We start from the raw sequence: 24,984 nt of genomic DNA, 5'->3' as shown, positions 1-24,984 counted from the left end.
TTCTGTAGTCAATCTTGTGCTCATTATCTTTTCGGGTTTACTATCCTAATATTAAGCTTGAAAATATCATGTCAAATCAGGATGGTTATGTTATTCTGAAAATGTAGACTGTTATAAGAGAAACTTTCTAGCAAAGGCAAGATTTAAATATCTTTTATTTAATTAACAGAGCCTAATACTGTTTCTGACACATACTGGGCGCTTATGTATATTTGTTGAATAATTAACTTAATTTCTGCTCTGTAATTCACATCTCTAAAGAGCTGTTTCCTCATATTGCCTGGAATACCTAAAAATTCGTATTTAGATTTTCACGGACTTAAAGTAAGACAAAATTAAGATCTTCTGAGCAAATCATTCCTATCCTAATATTAACAGGGACATTTTATACCAATATACTTACCATAATAAAGTTTGGGAAAAAGTAGCACTTAAAATATATCAAGACGTTTACAAACCTCAAATTCTAAAATATGGGAATTTAAAATTATGAAAGAAAAATTGACAAGGAACTTTGCTATCTTTCAGATTTAACTTCTCAATTGTTTATCTATATTCCTTCCAAAGGGATCTTACGTTGTTTCTACAAACATAAGAGGTTCTTGGGACACCGCTAGTTATGGTGTAAGTAAATAAACTTTACGAGTATGTGAAAAGACCCATGTTAATTTTAGAAAGTATAACATAAAAAAAGGTACTGTGCCACAGTTTTAACTTCACTGTTTTAATATCATGAAATACAAGTACAAAACATTGTACAAGTATACTCTTTACTACATGGAGATGGAATAATACATTTGTGTTTTTACCAAAATCTGTATCACCCAGTACTAGCCACTGTACCAGTGGCTTTCCATAGGGATCTTCTAACACTCTTACGAAGTATTATCATGAATAAAAAAGCTCACAACTCCTTTAAACCATCACAGATTTATATTTATCTTAATATTCCTGTTCAGCTGCTTTGGGGAACTGTTAAGAAGTACAAAATCGCCTCAGGCAAGAGTTTTCAGTGCGTAATTTTGTTATTTCATGTTGGCCAAGATCTCCTTTATGTTAGCATTGCAAAGGCTCTGTGCACTTATATCGGGTTAGAAAGCGTTGTCTCAATAGCCCTCTTACTGTTTAGGAATGCAAATTACCACTTCCTGAAAAGTACAGAATATTATCATAGTTATTGGCTAAGCAGTAATTCATGAAACTGCATTTACATAGGACAAATAACAGCAATAGAGGACCATAAAGCCCCACGTGTGCTAAAGAAAAACAATTTTTCAAATATTCCAACTGTTTTTCCTACCTCTAAACTGGTTTAACCACATCACAAGTGAGAGTAACACCAGCCAATAAAGAAAAAGTAAAATGTGCTAAACTGTCCAAAAATTCAGCTTCTATAGCATATCTCACAGTTTTCAGCCATTTCAGCTAAGACTTTTCTTATAACAAACAAACAAACAAACAAAATGATGAAAGCAGCATTTACTTTGTTGGAAATGCAAAAAATAAAAATAAAAATACTGCAAATTTCATAAAATATTTGAAACTAATTTTGTTTTTATAAATAAATAAAGTGGTGTTTATCTTTTTTTAAAATTTTAGTCATTCTTGCTGTTAAAAATTATTTAAAGTTATGTCAACTTTTAAGGATAAACTTTGGGGTATTTAAAATAACATGTTTGGAAAATTGAACCACATTTTTAATTGCCAGCATTATGCTTTGTTCTTGGTAGGATCATCTTTGTTTCTTCTTTTTACATCCCAATTATAAACCCTGGCCATATCTGCAAGATTTGTCAAAGAAAATGCAAATGCAATTCTAAAGATAACATTCAACGACTAAGTATTCATTCACACACTGAATCAAAGACAGAAATCACACACAAAAAATACTAGTGACTACAGCAAGGTGTAGTATCATCTGCCAAAAAAGGGAACAAAATTACACCAAAATCAAGTCAAGGCCTCAAATCAATAATTGTTTAGCATATCTAGTCAACTATGGTATTATATTTAACAAATATGTGCTTGACACTGTCAACAGTTTTATAGAGAGCCCCTCATCCATGATATTTCAAAGGTAGTTCAAAGCATACACTGACATGTAATGTTTAAATTATTACAATTATCAATCATTTTATCTCTTACCCTCTGTTTGGCTAACAGGACATTCACCCAATTTATTAAGCATCTACATCTTTTCCTTTCCACAAACACCACCCTGCGTAGGCCTTCACATATCGATTATTTGTTTCATGGATCATGCCTTTGGGGGTACATCCAAAATGCCACCATTGTACTAAAGGTCATCTAGATTTTCTCCAATGTTATCTTCTGGGAATGTTATAGTTTTTTTATTTTGTCTGAATGAAGTCTCCACATTACCAGTCACGTGCCAACTCCTGCTCTAGGCCTCAAACAGGCCTGCCTTCCCTCATCAACCACTCAACACCTGTCATGTGCTACGTGCTGTGGAGGAGAGAGAGAAAGTGGAGCTCCTACACTTGAAGAGCTCCCAGTCTGGCATGAAAAAGAATAAAGCACTACGTGCAACGTGCACCGGGAGCACAGAGGAAAATGTCCAGAAATGTTCTGCTGCTTGAGCCGACATATGAAAGATAAAACAGAGGAACCCAGGTAAACAGGGGGAAATCAGTGTAGATAGGAGGAACCAAGTGTGGACAAAGGACACAGCACATTTGGGGGCCGAGAGAAACCGATCGGGGTTATTTGGAACTTGGGTGCACTGGGAGAGGGCGCCCACGTGCGCACCTTGCATGTGACAAAGAGCGCTGAAGCATTATAACCAGAGGAATAAAAACAAGTGTGACTCAGTGAATTCGTGGTGGAGACAGTGTAAAGGACAGATGTGAGGAAACCAGACTAGAAAACTACTGAGTCTAGCTTCTACAAGGCCAAAATGAGAGTAACAGCAGTGGACAGAGAGGTTTACAAGGGAAAGCTGACAAGAATCTGCTGATTAGTCGGCTTCTGGTGATGAAAGAGAGAGGAGCGAAGGTCGACTCCCCCTCGAGCAGAATACCTGCCGCTGCCTGTTCTCTCTGCCTTAAATACAGTCTCAGTCCTATCTTCTCAAAGCCTGCTCTGAACTAATTCCAGCCCACACCTATCTTTCCCTAACTTTAAACTGCCTTGGTGTTGAGTACATGAAGTGAACTTACTTATATTTTGCTGTGAGACGATCATTCAGCAGGTTCACATGTGCAGTTGTAACAGAGCAAGACTTCACCACTCTTCTTGTTTTGCACTGATCCTCTCACCAGCCCATGCCCCATACAGCTGAGTACAGTTGCAGGAACACAGGAGACCCTTAATAAATACACTACTTGACTAGCTATGAAGATGTCTTGAGAAAATATTTGAAAGAAAAATACTCATTTGCTAAATCGACTTTGCTGTTTCCACACTTTCACACTTCAAATTCAGATTAGTCTATCTGTAAAGTTATTAAATATTAGTTCCAAGTATGTCATTTACTACTCTCATAAAATCTGCAACTTAACATCAGTCTAAGAATAAGGACATTCTTTTCATTAAAGCAATGCATGTAAGAACGTTGAAAGCATCTTTCTCCTTTCCCCCCTTTGCCTTTTTTTAGGAAAGGATACTGACTTCTGTGGTAGTAAATTGATCTCGAAGAAAGTCAAGGTCTTCCTCAAGAGAATCAAGATTCTTTGTGGCAGTCGATAAATTCTTTTCCAACAACGCCTGAGCTTCATCAATATCATATTCAAGCATTACATTCGCCTGAAGACAGAAAAGCATGACAATGTCCGAACATTTACCCAGTGCTTTACAGGTTAGAGCAGGGGTTGGCAAACTACAGCCCTTGGGCCAAATCTGGCCGGCCGCCTTTTGTCCTAAGTTTTATTGAAACCCAGCCATTTCTTTATTCACTTAGACTTGCATGCTACAGTGGCAAAGCTAAGTACTACTTGTGACAGAGACCGTGTGGTCTGCAGAACCAAAAATATTTGCTCTCTGGCCTTTAACAGAACATTTACTGACCCCTGGTTTAGAGAATATATTCACATACATTTTATCATTTACTCGTCATAACAACCGTGGTGAGGCAAGTTACCTTCTCTACAGTTAAGAAAACAGAGGCTCCAAGAGGTCAGGTTACCTATGCTTTCGGGGATACTACATAAATGGAAGAATTACCTTAAGAACCAGTACCTTTAGTTACCAAATCCTATCTTTCTACTAGCTCTATTGTGACACCAAATAGTATTACATTCAGATCAACTGAAATAGTCGTTTCTGAGCTTAAGATACCAAAAGTTTTCAAAAACATATGTATTATCTACATTTGATCCATTGAGAGAAACAGCTGGCTTTTACTGCCCCCTTCCTACCTCCAGAGTAAATGCTGACACAGGGGGAACCATACTCCTAGCACCTGACTTAACACCGGGCATTTCCTGAACCACTTTCCTTATCTGACAAATGAAATTTAAAAATTACTCAAAGGATTGTTGGAAGAATTAAATGAGACAACATGAACGTGCTTAGCACAAAGTAGGTGCTACATTCTTATTGACTGAATATGCCAATCCATGATAATTAGAAAACTGTATAAAAATTCAGATTGGACTAAAAATATTCAGTGCAGAGTAAATCCCTCTCTAAACCCAGACCCACAATCTCATTTCTCAATGACTGATGCTTCTTATTACTTTTTCTTTTCCAGAAAATTTCTATACTTTGCTTACTTTTAACAAGAGAAAATCGAATACATTTAAAAACACTTCATTCATGTCAAAAAACATCAATCATTCATTCAGGAAGTACCCTGTGCCAAGTATATCTCCTTAGTCGATTCACCCCTAAATACTGCCTGATCAGCCTCTCTATCTGACGGTCTAATAGTCACCTCAAGACTGACATGCCCAAAACACAACTCCAAGTCACCCTGCAAACCTGTTAGTCCTTTGCCTGCGATATGAGTTACAAATATTTTTCCTGTTGATTGTCTTTTGACTTTGCTCATGGTTTCTGAGTTTTGAGGCCTGAAAAACCATCCTTATTTCAGGGCTCCAAATAAGTTACCTGTGACTTGGCCTACAATTTTGATGGTGTCAGTATTTCACCACACATTTCAAATGTGATCCACTTGGAATTCACCCTCGTGTAAGGTGGGCTCCAGCCGTAATTCTCTCTCTCTCTCTCTCTCTGTCTCTCTCTGTCTCTCTCGCTCCCTGTTGTCCCAGTTTAGTTTATGAAATCATCTTACCCCCACTTGCTGATTAAATGTGTGCCAAGGGAAAGAGAAACAAAGGACAACAACCCCTAGGATCTGGGCTACTGGGTGGGTAGCTGTTCCATTTACAGAACTAAAACTAAACAAGTACGGGAGTTATGCTTGTAGAAATAATGTACAAACTCTGAAAAGATTACAGCTAACAGAAATCAGGAGGAGGAACTAAGGGACAGAGAAGTGAGTTTCCATGTACGAATCTGCCTATCTTTCATGGCACGAGACTGCCTCTCAGGGATGACTCTACAGGATAGCAAGCGGAAATCCTCCCAGTTGGGAGAGCTGAGAGCAGTCCTGACTCTACAGGATAGCAAGCGGAAATCCTCCCAGTTGGGAGAGCTGAGAGCAGTCATGACTGGCTGCTTTGTATGGGAACTTGCCTGAGGTAACAAGACCTAGGGATAGCTAGCTGGACAGTCAGGAATGGCTTGGCTGGTCGATCATGGGACTGAGAGGAGTAAAATACGAAAAAATCACAGAGAAGGTCTGTGAAATCATCAAAATTGAAATATATGATTCTTAAAAATGGGTTCTAACCTCAAGGTTTTTGTAATAATCCTTGCCCCCTCAAATTTAGAGATCTTTCTAGAACTAACAAACTCTGATGATGAAGAAACATCTCTCTAAGGTTCAACAGCACCTTCTGTTACATTTAAGAGCTAAAGCATTAGCTGGAGGGGAAGCAGGGCTCTGGTCCGTTTTGTTTTGATTGGGAGGGACTCGAGCGTGTTTCCGCGGCAATCTTCCTCACACCCCGATCCCCCTGAATGCCACCCCTTCGTTCCTTCCACAGCTTCAACAATAACGCTCTACAAATGTCAGCCAAGGAAGCTGTGGCTATTACATTTACTTACCCCCAACCACAGACACACTTTATCAGTAGGAGGAACTGAAGCTTTGCAATACAGGTTATCTGCCAGTAAGAACCTGGTCTCCAGTGAATTGGTGGACTCCTTCAAAAACAATGACAGTACTGTAAACAGTCCATTTTCACACCAAGGTTATAAGGAAGAGATCACAGAGCTGAACCTAAGCCATTTAAAACAGTCCTATCACGCAGACTAAGTAGAGTGGTAAAGAAAGGAATGCTGGAGCCAGACGGATGGGCAGGGAGGCTTGTGCGTTCTGGCTCAGCTCTGAAGGCTGTGGCAAGCAGAGTTCTCACACACTCACACCCCCCCACACACACACCCCAGTGCCTGGCACAGAGTAAGCACTAGACGAGCGCTATCTATTATTACTTCATCAGTGCTTCATGCTCAACAACCAGTTTTCTGAAGCCTCTTATTAAGTTCATGACATAAAAAACATACTAGAAATGTAGTTATTCTGCCAGTCAAGTAATAAATCATATATACATACACATACACATAATATTTTAAATACAATATACTTATGACATTTAACTTTTACAGCCTGCTCATGTAACAAATATTGGATGAGGACTTGGAAGAGTCCCAAATCCAGTTCTGCCAGTAACTAGCTATGTAACAGTGGTCAAGTGTAACCTCTTTGCAAATGTTGCCTCAGCTGTGAAATGAGAACCTGAAACGTCATTTCTAAAATTCTTTCCAGCTCTATAAGTACTGGACTCACTCCTTATTCGCAGAGAGAACAATAACAATAACAACAACAAAAACTGTTAGATGCTGCTACCTCAAAATGACGTTTCCTTTTTGTACTTAAAATAATTTCAAATTGCATTTAAGTTCTGCAGATACTACATATAAGTAAAATACCCCAAGAAGTGTGGGTCCTAGAATTAAACCTGACTTTTGGCGGAAAGCCACATGTCTGTCTGTGACGTCAGTACACGTGCTCAGGACTGGTTCAAATACCAGTGACCAAGGAGTCAAGGAACACATGTCTCTGCTGAAGTATCCTGGTTTGCTCATGTTTACAAAGAAAAATGCACTTACTTTTTTCTTCTGCATGTACTTTAGAATTTCTAAAGTCTGCTTAATTTCAGGAATCTGACCTTTTAGCCTGTGAATAAGAAAAAGGTTAACTTAGTATTTGGCATCAGGACACAGTCTTACTAGCTTTGCATTTTCTACTGATATGTTTTGAGGACAATTTATAAATATGAACTATTTAAGATACTTTATCTGTAAGATATTTAATAAATTTTGTTTCTTAAAATATTTAAGATATTTCAGACATATTTATTAAAATACTTAGATATAATAGCAAATATTTACGGAATGACTACTGTGCACAGAGTCCTGTTCTATACGTCAAACCCCCCATCATTAGTTAACATTTCTAGAGAACATCATATTCCACAGAGGTGATTCAGAGGTTCTACATTTAATTAGAATTGCATTTTAAATACTCATTTTTAAAATAACATGCATTCAAATACTATATTCTAAATTGAAAACCACCAACTCCCTCAGTCACAGGCAGCTCAGCACCAGCACGTGCAGGGGCAGCTTCTCAGGCCTGCGCTTCCCACACTGTGAAAGCGCTTGAATGCCTCACACACCACAGTAAGATCCGGCACAACTTTGCAATTCTTTTAAGCTTTGGGTAATTTTTCTTTAACTTTTATGTTGAAAAATACTTTCTTTTCAAGATAGGTAACAACTGTTCTTAAAATTATAAATGGACCACTGTTTGAACACAAGAAACTTAAGAAAACAATGGACATGATGAGACTGATCAGACTCAACAGGTAAGTTCTATTATAGCTACTAGAAACCCAACTAGCCTGGAAAAACTGGACATCCACACATAAAACACATGAATCTAGACACAGACGCTACACATTTCACAGAACTTAAGTTCACATGAATCACATACCTAAAGGTACAATGCAAAACTATAAAGCTCCTAGAAGATAACACAGGAGAAAACCTAAATGACCCTGGGTATGGTGATGACTTTTTAGATACAACACCAAAGGCACAATCCATGAAAGAAATAATTGATATGCTGGACTTTATTAAAATTAACAACTTCCACTCTGCACAAGACCCTGTCAAGAGAACAAAAAGACAAGCCACAGACTGTGGGAAAATATTTATTTGCAAAAGACACATTTGATAACGGACTGGTATCCAAAATACCCAAAGAACTCTCGAAACTCAACAATAAGAAAATGAACAATTGGATTAAAAAAATGGACCAAAGCCTTTAACAGATACCCTACCAAAGATATACACATGGCAAATAAGCATACGAAAAGATGCTCCACATCATATGTTATCAGAGGATTGCAAATTAAAACGAGATACCGCTACACACCTACTACAATGGCCAAAATCCAGAATACTGACAAGTCCGGATGTTGGTGAGGATGTGGAGCAACAGCCACTTTGGAAGACAGTTTGTCAGGTTCTTACAAAGTAAAAATACTCTCACCATATGATACAGCAATCATGCTCCTTGGTATTTACTCAAAGGAGCTGAAAACTTAGGTCCACACGAAAACTGCACACAAATGCTTATGCAAGCTTTATTCATAATTGCCAAAACTTGGAAGCAACCAAGATGACCTTGGTAGGCAAATGCAGAAATAAACTGTGGTCCATCCAGACAATGGAATAGTATTCACTGCTAACGAGAAATGATCTATCAAGCCACGAAAAGCCATGGAGGAACCCTGAATGCATAGGACTAAGCGAAGGACGCCAACCTGAAAAGGCTGCAGACTGTACGATTCCAGCTATAAGACACTCTGGAAAAGACAAAACTATGGAGACAGTAAAAGGATCCGTGGTTGCCAGGGGTTTAGGAGGGGGAGGGAGGCATGAACATGCTGAGCACAGAGCATTCTTAGGGCAGTGAAACTACCCTGATGATGCTGTAATGGTGGATACATGACATCGTGCATGTGTCCAAACCCACAGAACGTACAACACGAGGGAGAACGCTAATGTAAACTATGGACTTTAGTTAATAATAACATAGCAATCTTGGCTCATCAATTGTAACAAATGTTCCACTCCGGTGAAGGGTGTTGATAATGGGGAGGCTATGTGGGGGGGGGGGGGCGGGGCAGGGGCTATACAGGAAATCTCTGCATCTTCTGCTCAAGTTTGCTATGAAACTAAAACTGGCCTGAAAAATAAAGTGTATTAAAAATAATTTTTAAAAACTACTAGCAACTAATTCCCAAATGAAATCAATCTCACTGACAAGAAAATAAGAGATAAAAATATGTTGAAAACACTCAAAGTCAAACTTAGACAAGAAAGAATGAAACATTTTTAGCTCTTTTTTTGGATTAAAGCTGCCCAAGGCTTTAAAGGGTTTTGCATGGAAAAATGTGCAAAACAGTTCTGGGAGTCCTGTCAAATCACAATGTAATCTGTAAGAAAACAGACTAAGGATACAAAAACAAAGCTGTGGTTCCTTCAAAATACATTTAACAAAATATTATTAGAGATCAGCATGTAAACAAAATTTAAATATGATAATGAAAATGTACTTCCTGAATTATATAAAGGAAGTCACATCATGTGTGAAGAAGGTTAGCATGGCAAACTTTATTACAGCGTGTGCTACTGACCCGGCAAATATGTCAGATAAGCCTGCTGCTTAAAAAATAGTATCACCATCTGGTAGTACAGCCCAGTGAAGAATTGAGAAACACACCCTTAGCACTGATTTTTTTTAAAGCGTAGTTTGGAGGCTAATGTTCTGTGAACTCTTTACAATTCAGTATGGATGTCGTAGATCTCTCAATTTTGCTTAATTTTGTATATGCTGATATAGGTAAATGCTAGAAAGATCTACATGCAATCATTTATAAAATATCTGATACACATATAACATTAGTATGTTCAGATCAAGTTTTTTGGTCATGTAAATGATTTCTATGATTAACTGACAGATTGATTTATAGCTGAGTTGGGTCTTCATAGCTGCGCGCGGGCTTCCTCTAGTTGCGGCGAGCGGGGGCTACTCTTCATTGCGGTGCACGGGCTTCTCATTGCGGTGGCTTCTCTTGCTGCGGAGCACGGGCTCTAGGCGCGCGGGCTCTGTAGCTGTGGCTCGCGGGCTCTAGAGCACAGGCCACTGTGCAAGTCTGAGCAATACACCCTCCCCACCCTGCTCTGTCCCAAAAGACAGCAGCTCTCCTGAACTGTGTGTTTACAGTCTTTTTACTTTTTCAAATAGTTTCATCACATTTATGTGTAACCCTGAACAATATATTCTTTGCTAGTTTCTTAGCTTAATACAAATAGTCTCATGTTGTATGCATTTTTCTGGGGTTTTGCTTTATAACTCAATTAAGTTCCTAAGATTTGTTCATTCATTTTCACTGCTGTGTAATACCCATTTACAAATATAACACAACTTGTTTATCCACTTCCTATCAACAGACACTTGGATCAGTTCTAGATCTTTGTTATTCTATGAACAATGGAAATCTCTAGGTCCTGGGAGTGGGTAGGGAAGTGAGAGGGAAGACAGCAGCTTAGAAGGGAAGTGGATCAAGTCTTCAAAGGGGGAATTTAAGGCTAAAGGGTTAACTTTTTAGGTGTTTTTCCTCCCTCTAAATTGCTGTGGGTGAATCACATTACCTACCCCATCACTGCTACAGGGTAGAAAAACAGTAGAACTGCCAAAAGGCAGGGAGAAGGTCAGGCTGAGGAGCTGAGAACACAGGTACTGGCCCCCAGCAGTTCCCCTTGCCCACTCCCCCTCCCAGGGGAGATGCCAGTGAAAACAGCCAAAGACAGAGGAACGGAAAAAATGTCCCAGAGGAAGGAATGTCCCAGAGGCCGAGGCACCTGGTTGGGGAGAAACAGCATCTGTCCAATGGCCGTGCCGCAGAGTGTAAACCCCGCCCACCAGGAGGGACTTGAATTACTCCTGTTCCCACACACATTAATGGCCAAAGGAACTGATAACCCTGAGGGAATATGAGCTGATGGGGAAAAAAATGGTAATCTGATAAACTCAACTACAAAATAAAATAAAGACAATAAACTCGACAACCTGTACCAGATGAAACAAAATCAAATTCTACAAGATTATACAGTGAGTATTTTAAAATACTTCAAAGAGAAAAGACAGGATATTGGTAACATGAAGAAGAAACAAGTAGCTGTAAGAAGAACCAACCAAAAATACTAGGTATAAAAAGTGTAATGGTTGAAATAAGGAACTCACAGATATCCATTTAATTGCCAAAAGACAAATTACCGAAATAGCAGAAGAGAGGAAATAATAGACAGGGAAGGCAGAATTAGAAGAGTCAACATCCATATTAACAGGAATCCCAGAAGGAGAGAAGGAGAAAAATTAACAGATGACAGAAAAAATGAAAAAACGATAATCACAAAATTTCCAGTTAGAGAAAGATAAAGCGCATATAATTCATGTGTTAAAGAGTTCACCACAAGAGAATGAAATACTAAATAACTTTTTTTATATACCTATCAATAATTACTTTACGTATTTTTTAAATAGATCTTTATTGGAGTATAATTGCTTCACAATACCATGTTAGTTCCTGTTTCACAACGAAGTGAATCAGCCAAATGCATACACATGTCCCCATATCCCCTCCCTCTTGAGCCTCGCTCCCACCCTCCCTATCCCACCCCTCTAGGTCATGGCCAAGCACCAAGCCGATTTCCCTGTGCTATGCTGCTGCTTCTTATACAGCTGAAGGTAAAGTTAAACGACAGGCTGCAACAAAAGATTTACAACACCTGTAAAGAAAAGGTTAGTATCCAAACTACACAGCCATCTGCTGCAAAACAACTCAGTCAAGCACAGAAACAGTTTTTGTTGCACAGCTGGTATCACAGAGGTGAGGGAACTTTCAGAAAAAATAAAAGGGAATAAAACTGGAAAAGGCTTTGAGTTGAGCAGTGAGGACTAGAGAAAAGCAGGCATCTCAAGGCAGGTGACAATACCAGCTGTAGACCTGAGCCTGGGCCCCTGACGCTCAGCTCAATGGGGGAGCTCATATATTAAGTGCAAGAACTTGGAACAGGGCTCAAGCAGTCCAAGGCTGATGAAGACCCACAGCTCCTGCAAAAGCAAAATCCTCTATAGATAAAAGCAATCCACACAGGTATCCATGGTTACAGGAAGCTGACATATAGTTAGTTCAGGAAGAATTTAAGAAAGATATCCTCACAAAGACAAATTATAGTCAGATAAAACAAAAGAGATGACAATCTTGAAAGTATCCAAAAAGAAAAATTAGTTTATCTAAAAAGATTTAAAATAATAACCATATGTTGTTTACATGGAACACCCTTAAATATAAATAATAAATAAGTTGAAACAAAAGGGATTGGAAAAGAGACACCAGGAAAATGTTAGCCACCACTCCTGGGTATATATCTGGAAAAAACTATAATTCGAAAAGATACATGCAGCCCACTGTTCATTGTAGCACTATTTACAATAGCCAAGACATGGAAGCAACCTAAATGTCCATCAACAGATGAATCGATAAAGAAGACGCGTTACATGTATACAATGGAATATTAGCCATAAAAAAGAACGAAATAATGCCATTTGCAGCAACATGGATGGACCTAGAGATTGTCATACTGAGCGAAGTAACTCAGAGAAAGACAAATATCATATGATATTGCTTATATGTGGAATCTAAAAAAAATGGTACAAATGAACTTATTTAGAAAACAGAAATAGAGTCACAGATGTAGAAAACAAACTTATGGTTACCAGAGGGGGAAGGGGGGAGGGATAAGTTGGGAGATTGGGATTGACATATACACACTACTATACATAAAATAGATAACTAATAAGAACCTACTGTACAGCACAGGGAACTCTACTCAATACTCTGTAATGACCTATATGGGAAAAGAATCTAAAAAAGAATGGATATATGTATGTGTATAACTGACTCACTTTACTGTACACCTGAAACTAGCACATTGTAAATCGACTATACTCTAATAAATTTTTTTTTAAATATTAGCCAAAAGAAAGCCAGAGTAGCTCTAAGTGTCCAACAAAACTGACTAAAACAATAAGCATTATTTTACATAGGGTTAAATGCACCAAGAAGACTTTGTAATTCTCAAATTGCATGCACCTAATAGAATAGACTAAAAAGCTTTAAAAAAAAAGGATAGAAATTGTTTCAGGTTAAGCTGGCAGCAGATTAGCATTTGCACCTCTAACTGTTCACGTAGCAGAGAGCTGCTGAGGTGATAGGAGCTACAGGGCTATTCCTGCAAGGGAACAAAGTGACAGGTGAGCTGATTTCCTGCAGCCACTTTTTACCAAAGAGTACATGAAGGGACATTTCTCTTTATGGAAATATGCCAGCTTATTAATAAATAAAAAAATAAATAACAATTAGAACATCATCATTTTGCAACTTATAATTAATGGATCTAGGAATTCAGTATCATTCTAAGAAACAACTAGATACTATCTGCCTCTTAATGGAGAAACAATACACAAACCTATGAAACGATGTTGCCAAAAAAGAAAAAAAAACAAAGAAACGAAAGAGAAGAAAAACCTGACTATGAACAAGACTGCATATACAACTATCAACTTATAATAAATAGAAAGGGCAAAGAAACATGCTTGAAAATCCCACAATTGCTTTGAAATTTAGCAACATACTTCTGAATAACCCATAGATTATGAATCTAAATGTGAAAGATAAAACAATAAAGCTTTGAGAATAAAACATTAAGAGAATATCTTCATGAACTTGGGATATTTCTTAAATAGGACACAAAAAGCACTAACCATTAAGGAAAAATTCTTAAATCAAACTACATTAAAAATAAAGGGTGATGACTCAAACAGTATATCCACAGTGCTTCCATTTAAAAAAAGAAATCGGAAGCCTACCATATACCACACATAAAAATAAACTTCCGATGGATTAAGAAGTTAGATATGAAAATGAAAAATTTTAAGACTTTTAGAAGAACACTTAGGAGTATGTCTTTTTGAACATGGAATACAAAATAGGATTTCTTAAACAATACACAAAAAGCACTAACTACTAAGAGAACTTTTGACTTAAAACATTTAAATTAAGAACTACTCATCAAAAGAAATCATAAGGGGAAAAAAAAGACAAATTACAAAAGCAAGAAAAATTTCTCACATATAACCTAAAAGGACTAGTATCCAATATATAAAGAATTCCCACAAATAAAAAAAGACAACCAACCCATTGTTAAATGAATAAAACTCTTCAAAAAAGTTTTCCACATTTGCTGTCTCCATCATTCTTCTTTGAACCACTGGGCCAACACTGTTCCCATCCAGAACACCAATGACTTCCACTTTGCTAAGTCCAAGTCCATTCTCAGTCCTTATCGCACTTGGGTGAGCCATCCGCAGCATTTGACACAGGTGATCATTCCCTCCTCCATGATACATTTTCTTAGCTAGGCTTCCAGAACCCCATGATCTCCCAGTTTTTCTGACCTCACTTAAAGCTTCTTTTCAGTCTTTTTTGCTGGTGTTCCCTCTTCTCCCTAACTTCTTACTGTTGCAATGTCCAGATCTTTGATCTTCTCTTCACTTGATGCACTCTCTTGGTGATGGACCTCATTCAGTCCCCTGGCTTTAAATGACTCCCAAATTTTTATCTCCAGCCCAGATCGCTCCCAGAAGTCACATTTATATATTTAACTGTCTACCTAACACCTCCACCTGGATGTCCAAAAGGCATCTCAAATGTGTCCAGAATTGAATTCCTCCTGATCTTCCCCCAAACCTGCTCCACCCACAGTCTTCTCAGATGGTGGTAACTCTCCCTTCCAGTTGCTCAGACCTGGGAGCCATCCCACATGCCTCCACAGTACTAGAGTTACCAAGGTAACTTTGACACACGGATTCCCTCCGCTTCCCCAAGGCTTGGTCCTGAGGTCCATTTTCTTCTCTATCTGTAACTTCCGTGCAAATGACCTCAAAGCCAATGGCTTTATGCTTCTTTTTGAAATTAAAATAAAGTTTTATTATAAAAGCAGTAAATGTACATTGTAGAAAATTAAGAATACAGGTAAGCAAAATAAGAAAAATGCCATTTCCCACCACCCAAAGATTACCACTGTTAATATAACATTAGTGTCAATTCTTCCAGGTATTTCTGTGCACACACACATTTTTTCCCCAAATAAGAAGAGATAATGTTCATAGTGTTTTCTATCCTTTTTCCTATTAACACCCCTCATCTGTCCATGTTGATGACTTTTCATATCATCTAACACCTAGCCCTATTCAAATTTCCTCAGTTGTCACCAAAATCAAATGAGAAAATATATCTAAAAACAAACTTTTGGTTTGTTTTTTGTTGTTTTCTTTTTTTTTGGTTGCGCCGCGTGGCTTGTGGGATCTTAGTTCCCTGACCAGGGATTGAACCCGCACCCTCGGCAGTGAAAGCGCGGAGTCCTAACCACTGGACCACCAGGGAATTCTCATCTAAAAACAAACTTTTGTATTTTTGCGTAAGTGGTACCCTCACGCCCAGACTACCCTTCCTCACTGGAGCCTGCCTCCAAACTCATAACCAGGCTTCAAAATTCTACATGGCCATCTGCTTCTCTTGGAAGTTTCCCCTGAATCCCTCTGTCCCCCTTCAGATCACCCGTTCCCCTATGCTAACTCATTACTGTGCACCATAACACCTTGACTGCTATACTCTGTGTACTTATTTAAATATCTATCATGCCCCTAGACCATAACCCTGTTGAAAGCAGATACTGGACCTTATTTCACCCAAAACAGTATCTGGCACCTATTAGGAATTCCATAAACATTCAACTGACAGAAGAATGCTGTCACATGTGTATAGCAGGTACCTATAGGTATTTATTACTGTGAATTGATTTCATAAGCTACTATGAACATACAGGGGAATAAAGGATCGAGAGCAAGAATACTTCTTCCCTATCACTTATGAAGTCTTGGCAAAGTCACAACTTCTGTGGGTTTCTCATCTCATCGGCAAAATGAAAAGAATGAACTAGACATTTAAGATGTTACGATCCTAGATGCTCTGGAATAAGGACTTCAATGTTCATTCTATTACGTTTTCAAAAGCATCTTTAGACTGACAATACCAAAGTGATGGTGAGAATGAAGAACAACTGGAACTCCCATACATTGCTGGTGGCAGTGTAATATGCTAAAGCCACCTAGGAGGACTTTTGGCAGTTTCTTATAAAATTAAACATACACTTACCATACAAGTCAGCAATTCTACCCCTTGGATAATTACCCAGGAGAAATGAAAACATATGTCCACCCAAAGACCTAAAACCAAATGGGGAAACAAACCATATGTCCATCGACAAGCAAATAGATAAAAACAGACAAAAACTGTGGTACATCCACATACAATGGAAAATGACTCAGCACTAAAAAGAAACTAATTTACTGATACACACAACACCATGGATGACTCTCAAAAAGCATTATACTAAGTGTAATAAGCCTGACGTAAAACAGTAGTTACTATATGCTTCCATTTATATGAAGTTCAAGAAGAGACAAAACTAATTTATGGTGAAAATAATCAGAACAGTGGTTGTCTCTGGGAGTGCGCAGGGTTGGGCGGAAAGGGGCAGGAGGAAACTTCCTGAGGTAACAGAAATGTTCCATATATTGATCTGGGCAATGGTTACAGAAGTGGATACATTTATCAAAACTCATCAAACTGAACATTCAACGCATAGACATTTTATGTGTATGCAAATTATGTCTCGATCTTCTAAAAGTTTAAGCTATACAATATTAATTTTAAAAACTTAGAGGGGCTTCCCTGGTGGCGCAGTGGTTGGGAGTCTGCCTGCTAATGCAGGGGACACGGGTTCGAGCCCTGGTCTGGGAAGATCCCACATGCCACGGAGCAACTGGGCCCGTGAGCCACAACTACTGAGCCTGCGCGTCTGGAGCCTGTGCTCCGCAACAAGAGAGGCCGCGATAGTGAGAGGCCTGCGCACCGCGATGAAGAGTGGCCCCCGCTCGCCACGACTAGAGGAAGCCCTCGCACAGAAACGAAGACCCAACACAGCCAAAAATAAATAAATAAATAAAATATTAAAAAAAAAAAAAAAACTTAGAAATTTTGCACTTACCTCCTTTTCTTTTGAGCAAGGTTGAGCTCCATAAACTTATACTTCTGGTACTGTTCATCCAGCTTCTTCAGTACTGTATCTGCAGTCTCATTCCCAGGCTGTTTCATGAAGGAATCTACATCTTCCTTTAATATCAAAAAGAATACATTACAAATTTTAGAATTCATACCTCTGATTTTTGACTGCTTTAGCTTTATTTTTAAACATAAAAAGAGCTTGTTTCTTTTTCTCCAAAGGCTTGTTTTTAACTAAAAAAGTAGTTATAAAAAGTTAGAGACCATTTCAGACAGTGCACGTACATTATGTAGCTAATTTATTATTCTTCCACCTTCCTCTTTTTATTTATATATAGGGAAAGAAAGATGACCTTGTCTGCTTTATACATCCGCCATGCAGCACTAGCAATAAACATGAAAATTACCAACAGTCAAGCACATTGCCTACTCATGTGCCCTAGCCACAAAACGATTCAACAGGCTGTGTGCCAAAATCATAGGTTTTATTACCGAAATTTTTAACTCAACAAGTTCTGCCACAGATATCATGCTAAATATGCTCATTAGGATCCCAAAACAAGTCACAACTGCTTCCTTGAGTATCAAGTGGTTGAAATAAAGTAAGCCTAAAAGGCAAACTGAACAATCTTTTGTAACAGGAATAAATAAGCAAAAGAAAAGCAATAAAACTGAACTGCAATTTTTTTAATGTATACTGCACATGCTGGTCCTTGAAGAAAAGCTGGTTAATTAGTTAAGGATCAGGAACTAAGTGAAACTATATGGAAACTTTAACGAGATTCTGTAACAGCCTTCTAGTAGTTTAAAGAACTTTAGTCCTTCATTGCAACTAAGTTAAATTCAATTATCTCACAGTTTCTGGGATCTCTACATCATTATTCTTATCCATGCTTACTAGCTATAAGGGAGTATTTCAGCAGAAGCAAGGCAAGAAGAAAAAAGAAGAGAAACACAGCAAAGGAGTGAACTATGAAGCAATCAAGCTAGAGACTGAAGGAAATTGAAAAGGTGAGGCTGAGGCAATGGCTGAGTTCTGCATGGAGATGAAATGCATGCAGTTAAAATGCAGATAAATGCATTTTGGAGATAAAATGGAGATAGCATCTTCCTAGAACGCTCACTGTAGGATGAGAAATGTCCAAGTTCTTAGCGCATGTTATTAGAAGCTGACTCTGGCAAGGAGAATTAACCACAGCAGCATAGGTCTGTGGTTAAGAGGCAGGGGCTGCCTGGTTTGAATGCTGGCTTCATCACATACTAGATGACCTTGGGGACGTTATTTAACCTTTCTCTTTGGCTCAATTTCCTCATCTGTAAAAAGAAAAAAAGGACCTTTTCCTCACAGGGGATTAAATGAGTTAGCACGTGTAAAGTACTTACAAGAGTACACAACAGCTAGTAAGTGTTCAACATGAGATATGTATAAGTGAACAGATAAAGGTGCCAAGAATTCCATCTTGGGGTGGTGGTCAGGAAGAACTACAGGGAGGTCACATCTGAACTAGATGTTGACAGATGGAGAGGTCAACAAATGGACAAGGCGGGAAAGGGACAATTAAAGAAGAGAAAGAAAACAAATTACTGCATCAACGGGAATGGGGAAAAGGCAAGGTGTGACTTTTAACCACTATCATCACAGAAACTAATATATATTAAGCATCTACTTGCAATACTGAAAGCACAGTCTCTGTTTCTCGGGGCAACTCTAACTACCGTTACTCCTATTTCAGTTAAAGAAACGGAGGCTCAGATTGTAAAATAATATGCTCAAGATTAAGCAGCAACTGGGAAGTAGAGGCATGATTCAAACCTTGTTCTATTTAGAAACCACTGTTCTTTCTATAATACCATGCTATTCCGATTAGTTTAAGAACATACAAATATTTATGTAAATTTCGATTATTTATTATATCATATTGATAGAAATGTTAAGGTCTAGAAAAGATAACTTGTGACATTTTAGGGAAAATGCATTTTAAGATAACAGCTTATAAAGCCCTTTGATAAAGTTTATCCTCCTGAATTAGATTTCTGAAGCCATCTCTGGCTGAGCACCATGGGTGTGGTATTTTAAGGCACTATGGAAATTCAATCAACACTTAGTTATGAGCTTATACTGTGTCAGGTACTGTGCTAGCGGCAGGAGAAATGACAGGGGGCAAGATAATGACCTAACTTCCCTCCCAGTGGCAGAGCATGGCATAGAAGTAGAGCTCTGCAGCCTCACAGATTGCCCAAGTTCAAAGCCTGGGGAACTCACTTACACCCTGTGTGACTTGGAGCAAGTTACTCAAGGGCTCTGTGCCTCTGTTTCAACATGTACAAAATGAGAATAACAGTATCTGCCTCTTACAGTTTTGTAAAAGCATTAGGAAAGTGCCCGGTATTCAACAAATTTTCTCTCTTGTTGACAGTTACCTGGGAGATGAGTGGAAAGAAATAAATGGCACGGCTCAGGGAGAAAAAACAAAATAACTGAAGAAAATAGTACAAAACCGAATCAGCAAACGCAAATATGCACAGAATGTATATAAAAGTGGTGTAAATAAAAGAATAAATAAAAGAAATGGGTCTTTTGAAGGCTGGAAGATACCATGAACAAAAAGGTAGAGACAAGGCAATATAGGTACAAACCAAAAGGCTGAGAAATTTCCATTAAGATTTTATAGTAGTTCAGGCAGAACTGAGTGGAGAAAGATGGGCGATACTGGCCTGGAAGGCCACTCAGGTTTTCTCTCATTATTCAAATAATATCCAAATACTATTTCGAGAACAGCCTTACGGGGGGACAGGATTGAAAGCACTACTTGTTTCCCTCTGTTTGGCCTTGGGTTGGTCTCCCTGCTCTGTGAAGCCTCCAACATCGCATTCCCTGCTTCCTCTCTCAACTGCACACGATTTATTCTCTAAGTCGTTAAGACCGTTTAGCTAAAAGCAAATGTGCTTACACAGCGGCTTCACTTAGACACCTTCTGGTGACCGCCCGTGGCCGACTGGCTAAAGCCGCAGGGGCCCAGCGGGCCACACAAGGCCTGCAAGGTCTCCCCGGTCCGACGCTCCCCTCCGCCTTCTTCCAAGGCAACTGGCCACCGCAGCCCTTCAACACACTAGGTGCCATTTCCTATGTTCACACCTGAGCTCCTCTGCCTGCTCACTGTACCCCGTCACCATCTGCGCATCGGCCTCCCCGGCATCTAGGCTGACTCTCAAGCTTCTCACCGCCTCCGTTTTTCCGGGAAATAGGGTCGAAATCCCGCGTCGGGGATGGGCTGGTGGCGGGGGGAGGCGGTCCCTGAGAGCGGCCCCGCTCCCGCTCCTGCTCCTGAGTCCTTCGCCCCGCGCCCCCCCATCTTCTGGGGCCTTCTCGGACCGCGCGCCCCCCGGCGGGTCCTGACACAGCTCAGTCGGTCCTGGCACGGAGGGGGAGAGCGGACGGAGCGCTCTCTCCGCGGTCCTTTAGCTCAATTCCTTCCCCCAACAACCGAGGCCGGGCTGGGGGCCAAGAAGGAAGGGGTAGCCCACAGCGTAGCGTCAAGATACCGAGCACCAGCGTGTCTCTTACCACGAAAACGGCCTCAGGAATCCCCAGGTGGAGCCGCCGCCCGTTCCCTCCGGCCACTTCTCCCAAACCACAATCATCCTTACCGGCCGCCATCTTGGGGAAACAAGCGCGCGACTAACGGCCTGTCGAGCTGCCTGTAGCCGGGGGCCTGTGATTGGCTCGCTCACAAAGGCAGGCCCGCCCCTCGCTTGTGAGTCTGCGCATTCATTGGCTCACAGGAAGTAGCCGCCCCTTACCCGTCGGACGAGTCCCCCAACCTCTGGGTTCTAATTGGTTGCGCGCAGGTGATTGACAAGCGTGGAAGGACTGCCGAGGCGAAGCTGGCTCTGCTGGGAGGACCAATACCTAGTCCTGGGAAAAGGGATTCCGGGGGTTTTGTGGGTGGGCTGGCTGGAGGACCCTGACAATCGGGGCCCAAGCCGGAACGGAGCCCACTACCACCCCAGAACACGTGGCACTCTCCAGAGTAGCCTTCGAAGCGACCCGATCCCTTCTCGGATTCAAGCAAATCGGGATCTAGACGCCACCACAGGGCCTGGGTCTCGGTGTCTTTCTGGGCCCACCATATTCACGAGCTTCCTGGCCCTTGAAGGGGACTTGTTTTGTGCCTGCTTCCAGGTGGACCCAGTGGCTTCATCCTAATAAACACTCCGCCCATTTTGTCACAATTTACCGAAAGCCACCTTTGATCAGACTCTCAGCACCCCAGCTCAAACGTTTTCAAAACTTAACAGTGTGCATAGAAAATCCTCAGAACTCTTCCGATGCTTCTAGGCCCAACGCATTCCCCAAGATCATCCACCACTGCAACCCTTTGAAAGCAAGTAATTATTCTTCTATCTGTTTTCTGACATCTAACCACCGTGTTTGTTCCTGCGTTTGCCTGCACTGTAGTGCTTCACAGTACACCGGTGCTTCATCCACTCACACAAAGCCTACCATGAGACAGGCCCTGTCTGAATAAAGGATAAATGTCAGTTTCCTTACTTAGTGGGGACACATATATAATAATAGTGATTAACATTTAATAAAAACGAACTATGTGCAAATCACTGAGTCATGTTCTTTAAACCCCACAGCTCAGTGTCCCTAATATCACCCCTAGTTTGCAGACAAGTAAAGGGACTTAAAATGAACGATTGGTAAGATAATAGAATCAATGTTATAACCGTGACATACGGGGTAGGAAAGGAGCACAGGTGAAGACACTACGTAAATCATTTTAAAATGAGAATTACAACACGTACCAACAAGGCTGTTGTAAAGATTAAATGAGATTATGTATGTAGAATACCTAATAAGTACTTGCCACACAGTAGGGCTAAAGCAATGAGGAAACTAGGCGAGGCTGAAGAAGTGCGAAGAGGGAGCGGATGAAACTGCAAAAGTGGGGGAGAGGGGTGGGGCAAAAGGACTGGGGAGCGGGAGGGTCTGGAAAACTTGGGAGATGACAGGGCCTGAGGAATGAGGAGGGAGGTGGGGCCAGAGGTTGGGTAATGAGGAGGGGCTGAAGGAATGAGGAAGGTGGGTGGGACAGAGGACTGAGCTAGAGGACGGGTGCCAGGAGAGGGGAGTACTAGAGAAGAGGCTGGAGCTGGAAGAGTGAAACAGTTGGGCGGACCTGTAGAACTGGAGAGATGTGAGGACCCAGGGGACTAGAGAGAAGGTAGGGGGTTGGAGGACTGGGGAGAGGGGCGGGGCAGAGGAATGTGGGCGGGGCTTTGAACTGGACTGAGTGGTGAAGGACTGGCTCCGACGGAGGGTTTAGAGGACTGGAAAGAGGGCTGGACTAGAGGAAGCGGGGGTTGGGAGTTGTAGAACTGTCAGTAGGACTAGAGGGTGCCAGGGCTGAGGCCTTGGAATACACGCGGTGGATGACAGGGGGAGCCTCTATATAGTAGTAACAGAAACTTAGAATATGAAATTAAACAATACCATTATGTTAGAATTAAAAAACATGAAACTGTTGGTAGTTATATAATGAAAAGTGCTAGATACTGTTAAAAATCCCAAATCGATAGAGAGAAATTAAAGAATGCCTGAAGAAATTGTTATACTGTGTTCATGATTTGGAATTACTGATTTTGTTAGGATGTCTTACGTCTATTTTCTCCAAATTTAACTATAGGTTCGATGTAGTCCTAATCAGCATAGAAATTGATCAGTTGACTGTAATATTTTATGTAATTCAAAGAAAATGTGAATACCTGAAACAATCTTGAAAAATATGAATAAACATGGAAGACTAATACTACCTGATTTTGAGACCTACAGAAAACCATGATAATCAAGACAGTGTGTTATTGGACTAAGGATAGACCTTTGGATCAACAGAACAAAAAAGAAAAAATAGACCCATAAATATGCTGTCAGTTGGTTTTTGAGAAAAGTACCAAGACAATCCAAGGGGAAAGGAATTTGTTTTTCCCAAATGTTGCAAGAACAACTGGATAACTATATAGAAAAAGTAAACCTCTACCCCTACCTGTCACCAAACACAAAAAGGTATGGGGCACGGGTTCAATCCCTGGTGGGACAACTAAGATCCCACATGCCACGTGGCATGGCCAAAAAATATATATATCTCAAAACCAAAGAAAAACATTAAAATGGGCAAAATAGTTGGACGCTTCACACACTAAAAGAGATGTTGGAATGGCCAATAAGTGTATGAAAAGTTGCTTAGTCATCAGGGAAAGGTAAATTAAACCACTATGTCATATTACTTACAAACCCACTAGAATGGCCAAAATTTAAAATACGGATTTTGGGCAAGAATTTGGAGCAGTAGAATTCTCATACACTGCTCGTGGAATAAAGTGGTACAGTAAGTTTTGGACAACTTTTGGCAGTCTTAATTTTAGATAAACACCTACTCTGTGACCCAGTCGTTCTACTCCTAGGTATTTACCCAAGAGATAGATCCACATTTATCCACAAAAAGATTAAAACAAGAATGTTTATTTGCTGTACAGTAGAAACTAACACAATATTATAAAGCAACTATACTCCAATAAAAATTTTAAAAAATAAAATCAAAGTTAGATTGTAAATCAACTATATTCCAATAAAAATTTTTTTAAAAATAAAAATTGAATTAAAAAAATAAAATAAAATCAAAGTTAGGAGTAATATAAATAAAATGAATTTAAAAATTAAAAAAAGAATGTTTATAGAGTTTGTATGTGTATATAAATCTAAATTTTAGTTTAAAAATAATGAGTATGAAGAAATATATCTTCAGATAAAAACTGAGTTTATCACCAGCATAACTACATTAAATAAACTTCTAAAAGATGTACCTGAAGAAGAGGGAAATGATTCCAATGCAAGAAGAAATGGTGAACAAAGAATTTGTGAACACATTGCTAAGTGTAAGCAAAAACGTTTCTCTCTAACACTTTTAATTTGGGGGGCTAACAAAATGGGACAGGACTAAAATATTGGGTCACTATAGTCCATAAGTTGGGAGGGAATACCCTTGTAGTTTAGAAGTGTTCTGAGGTCCTTGTGTTATTTGAGAGAGGAGATTAAGATGATATATTTTTTAACATCTTTATTGGAGTATAATTGCTTTACAATGGTGTGTTAGTTTCTGCTTTATAACAAAGTGAATCAGCTATACATATACATATATCCCCACATCCCCTCCCTCTTGCGTCTCCCTCCCACCCTCCCTATCCCACCCCTCTAGGTGGTCACAAAGCACCGAGCTGATCTCCCTGTGCTATGCGGCTGCTTCCCACTAGCTATCTGTTTTACATTTGGTAGTGTATATATGTCCACGCCACTCTCTCACTTCATCCCAACTTACCCTTCCCCCTCCCCGTGTCCTCAAGTCCATTCTCTACGTCTGTGTCTTTATTCCCGTCCTGCCCCTAGGTTCATCAGAACCAATTTTTTTTTTTTAGATTCTATATATATGTGTTAGCAAACGGTATTTGTTTTTCTCTTTCTGACTTACTTCACTCTGTATGACAGACTCTAGGTCCATCCACCTCTCTACAAATAACTCAATTTCATTTCTTTTTATGGCTGAGTAATATTCCATTGTATATATGTGCCACATCT

General features: G+C 39.8%; 1 protein-coding gene across 1 annotated transcript; it reads right to left on the bottom strand.

The window, feature by feature from the left end:
* Positions 1-705: 705 nt before the first annotated feature.
* On the bottom strand, positions 706-21,051 carry VBP1 (VHL binding protein 1). Its single transcript, XM_036840460.1, has 6 exons — positions 20,914-21,051; positions 17,335-17,459; positions 7,198-7,264; positions 6,133-6,231; positions 3,627-3,765; positions 706-1,781 (listed from the first exon to the last, which is right to left on the bottom strand). The coding sequence occupies exons 1-6, from the start codon at positions 21,004-21,006 to the stop codon at positions 1,711-1,713; spliced, it is 594 nt and encodes a 197-aa protein (XP_036696355.1). The 5' UTR covers positions 21,007-21,051; the 3' UTR covers positions 706-1,710.
* Between the last annotated feature and the right edge of the window lie 3,933 nt (positions 21,052-24,984).

Source organism: Balaenoptera musculus, chromosome X (genome assembly GCF_009873245.2).
Source record: "Balaenoptera musculus isolate JJ_BM4_2016_0621 chromosome X, mBalMus1.pri.v3, whole genome shotgun sequence".
Lineage (NCBI taxonomy): Eukaryota > Metazoa > Chordata > Mammalia > Artiodactyla > Balaenopteridae > Balaenoptera > Balaenoptera musculus.
Note: the sequence above shows the minus strand (reverse complement) of the source record. Positions and strands in the feature narration are given on the sequence as shown.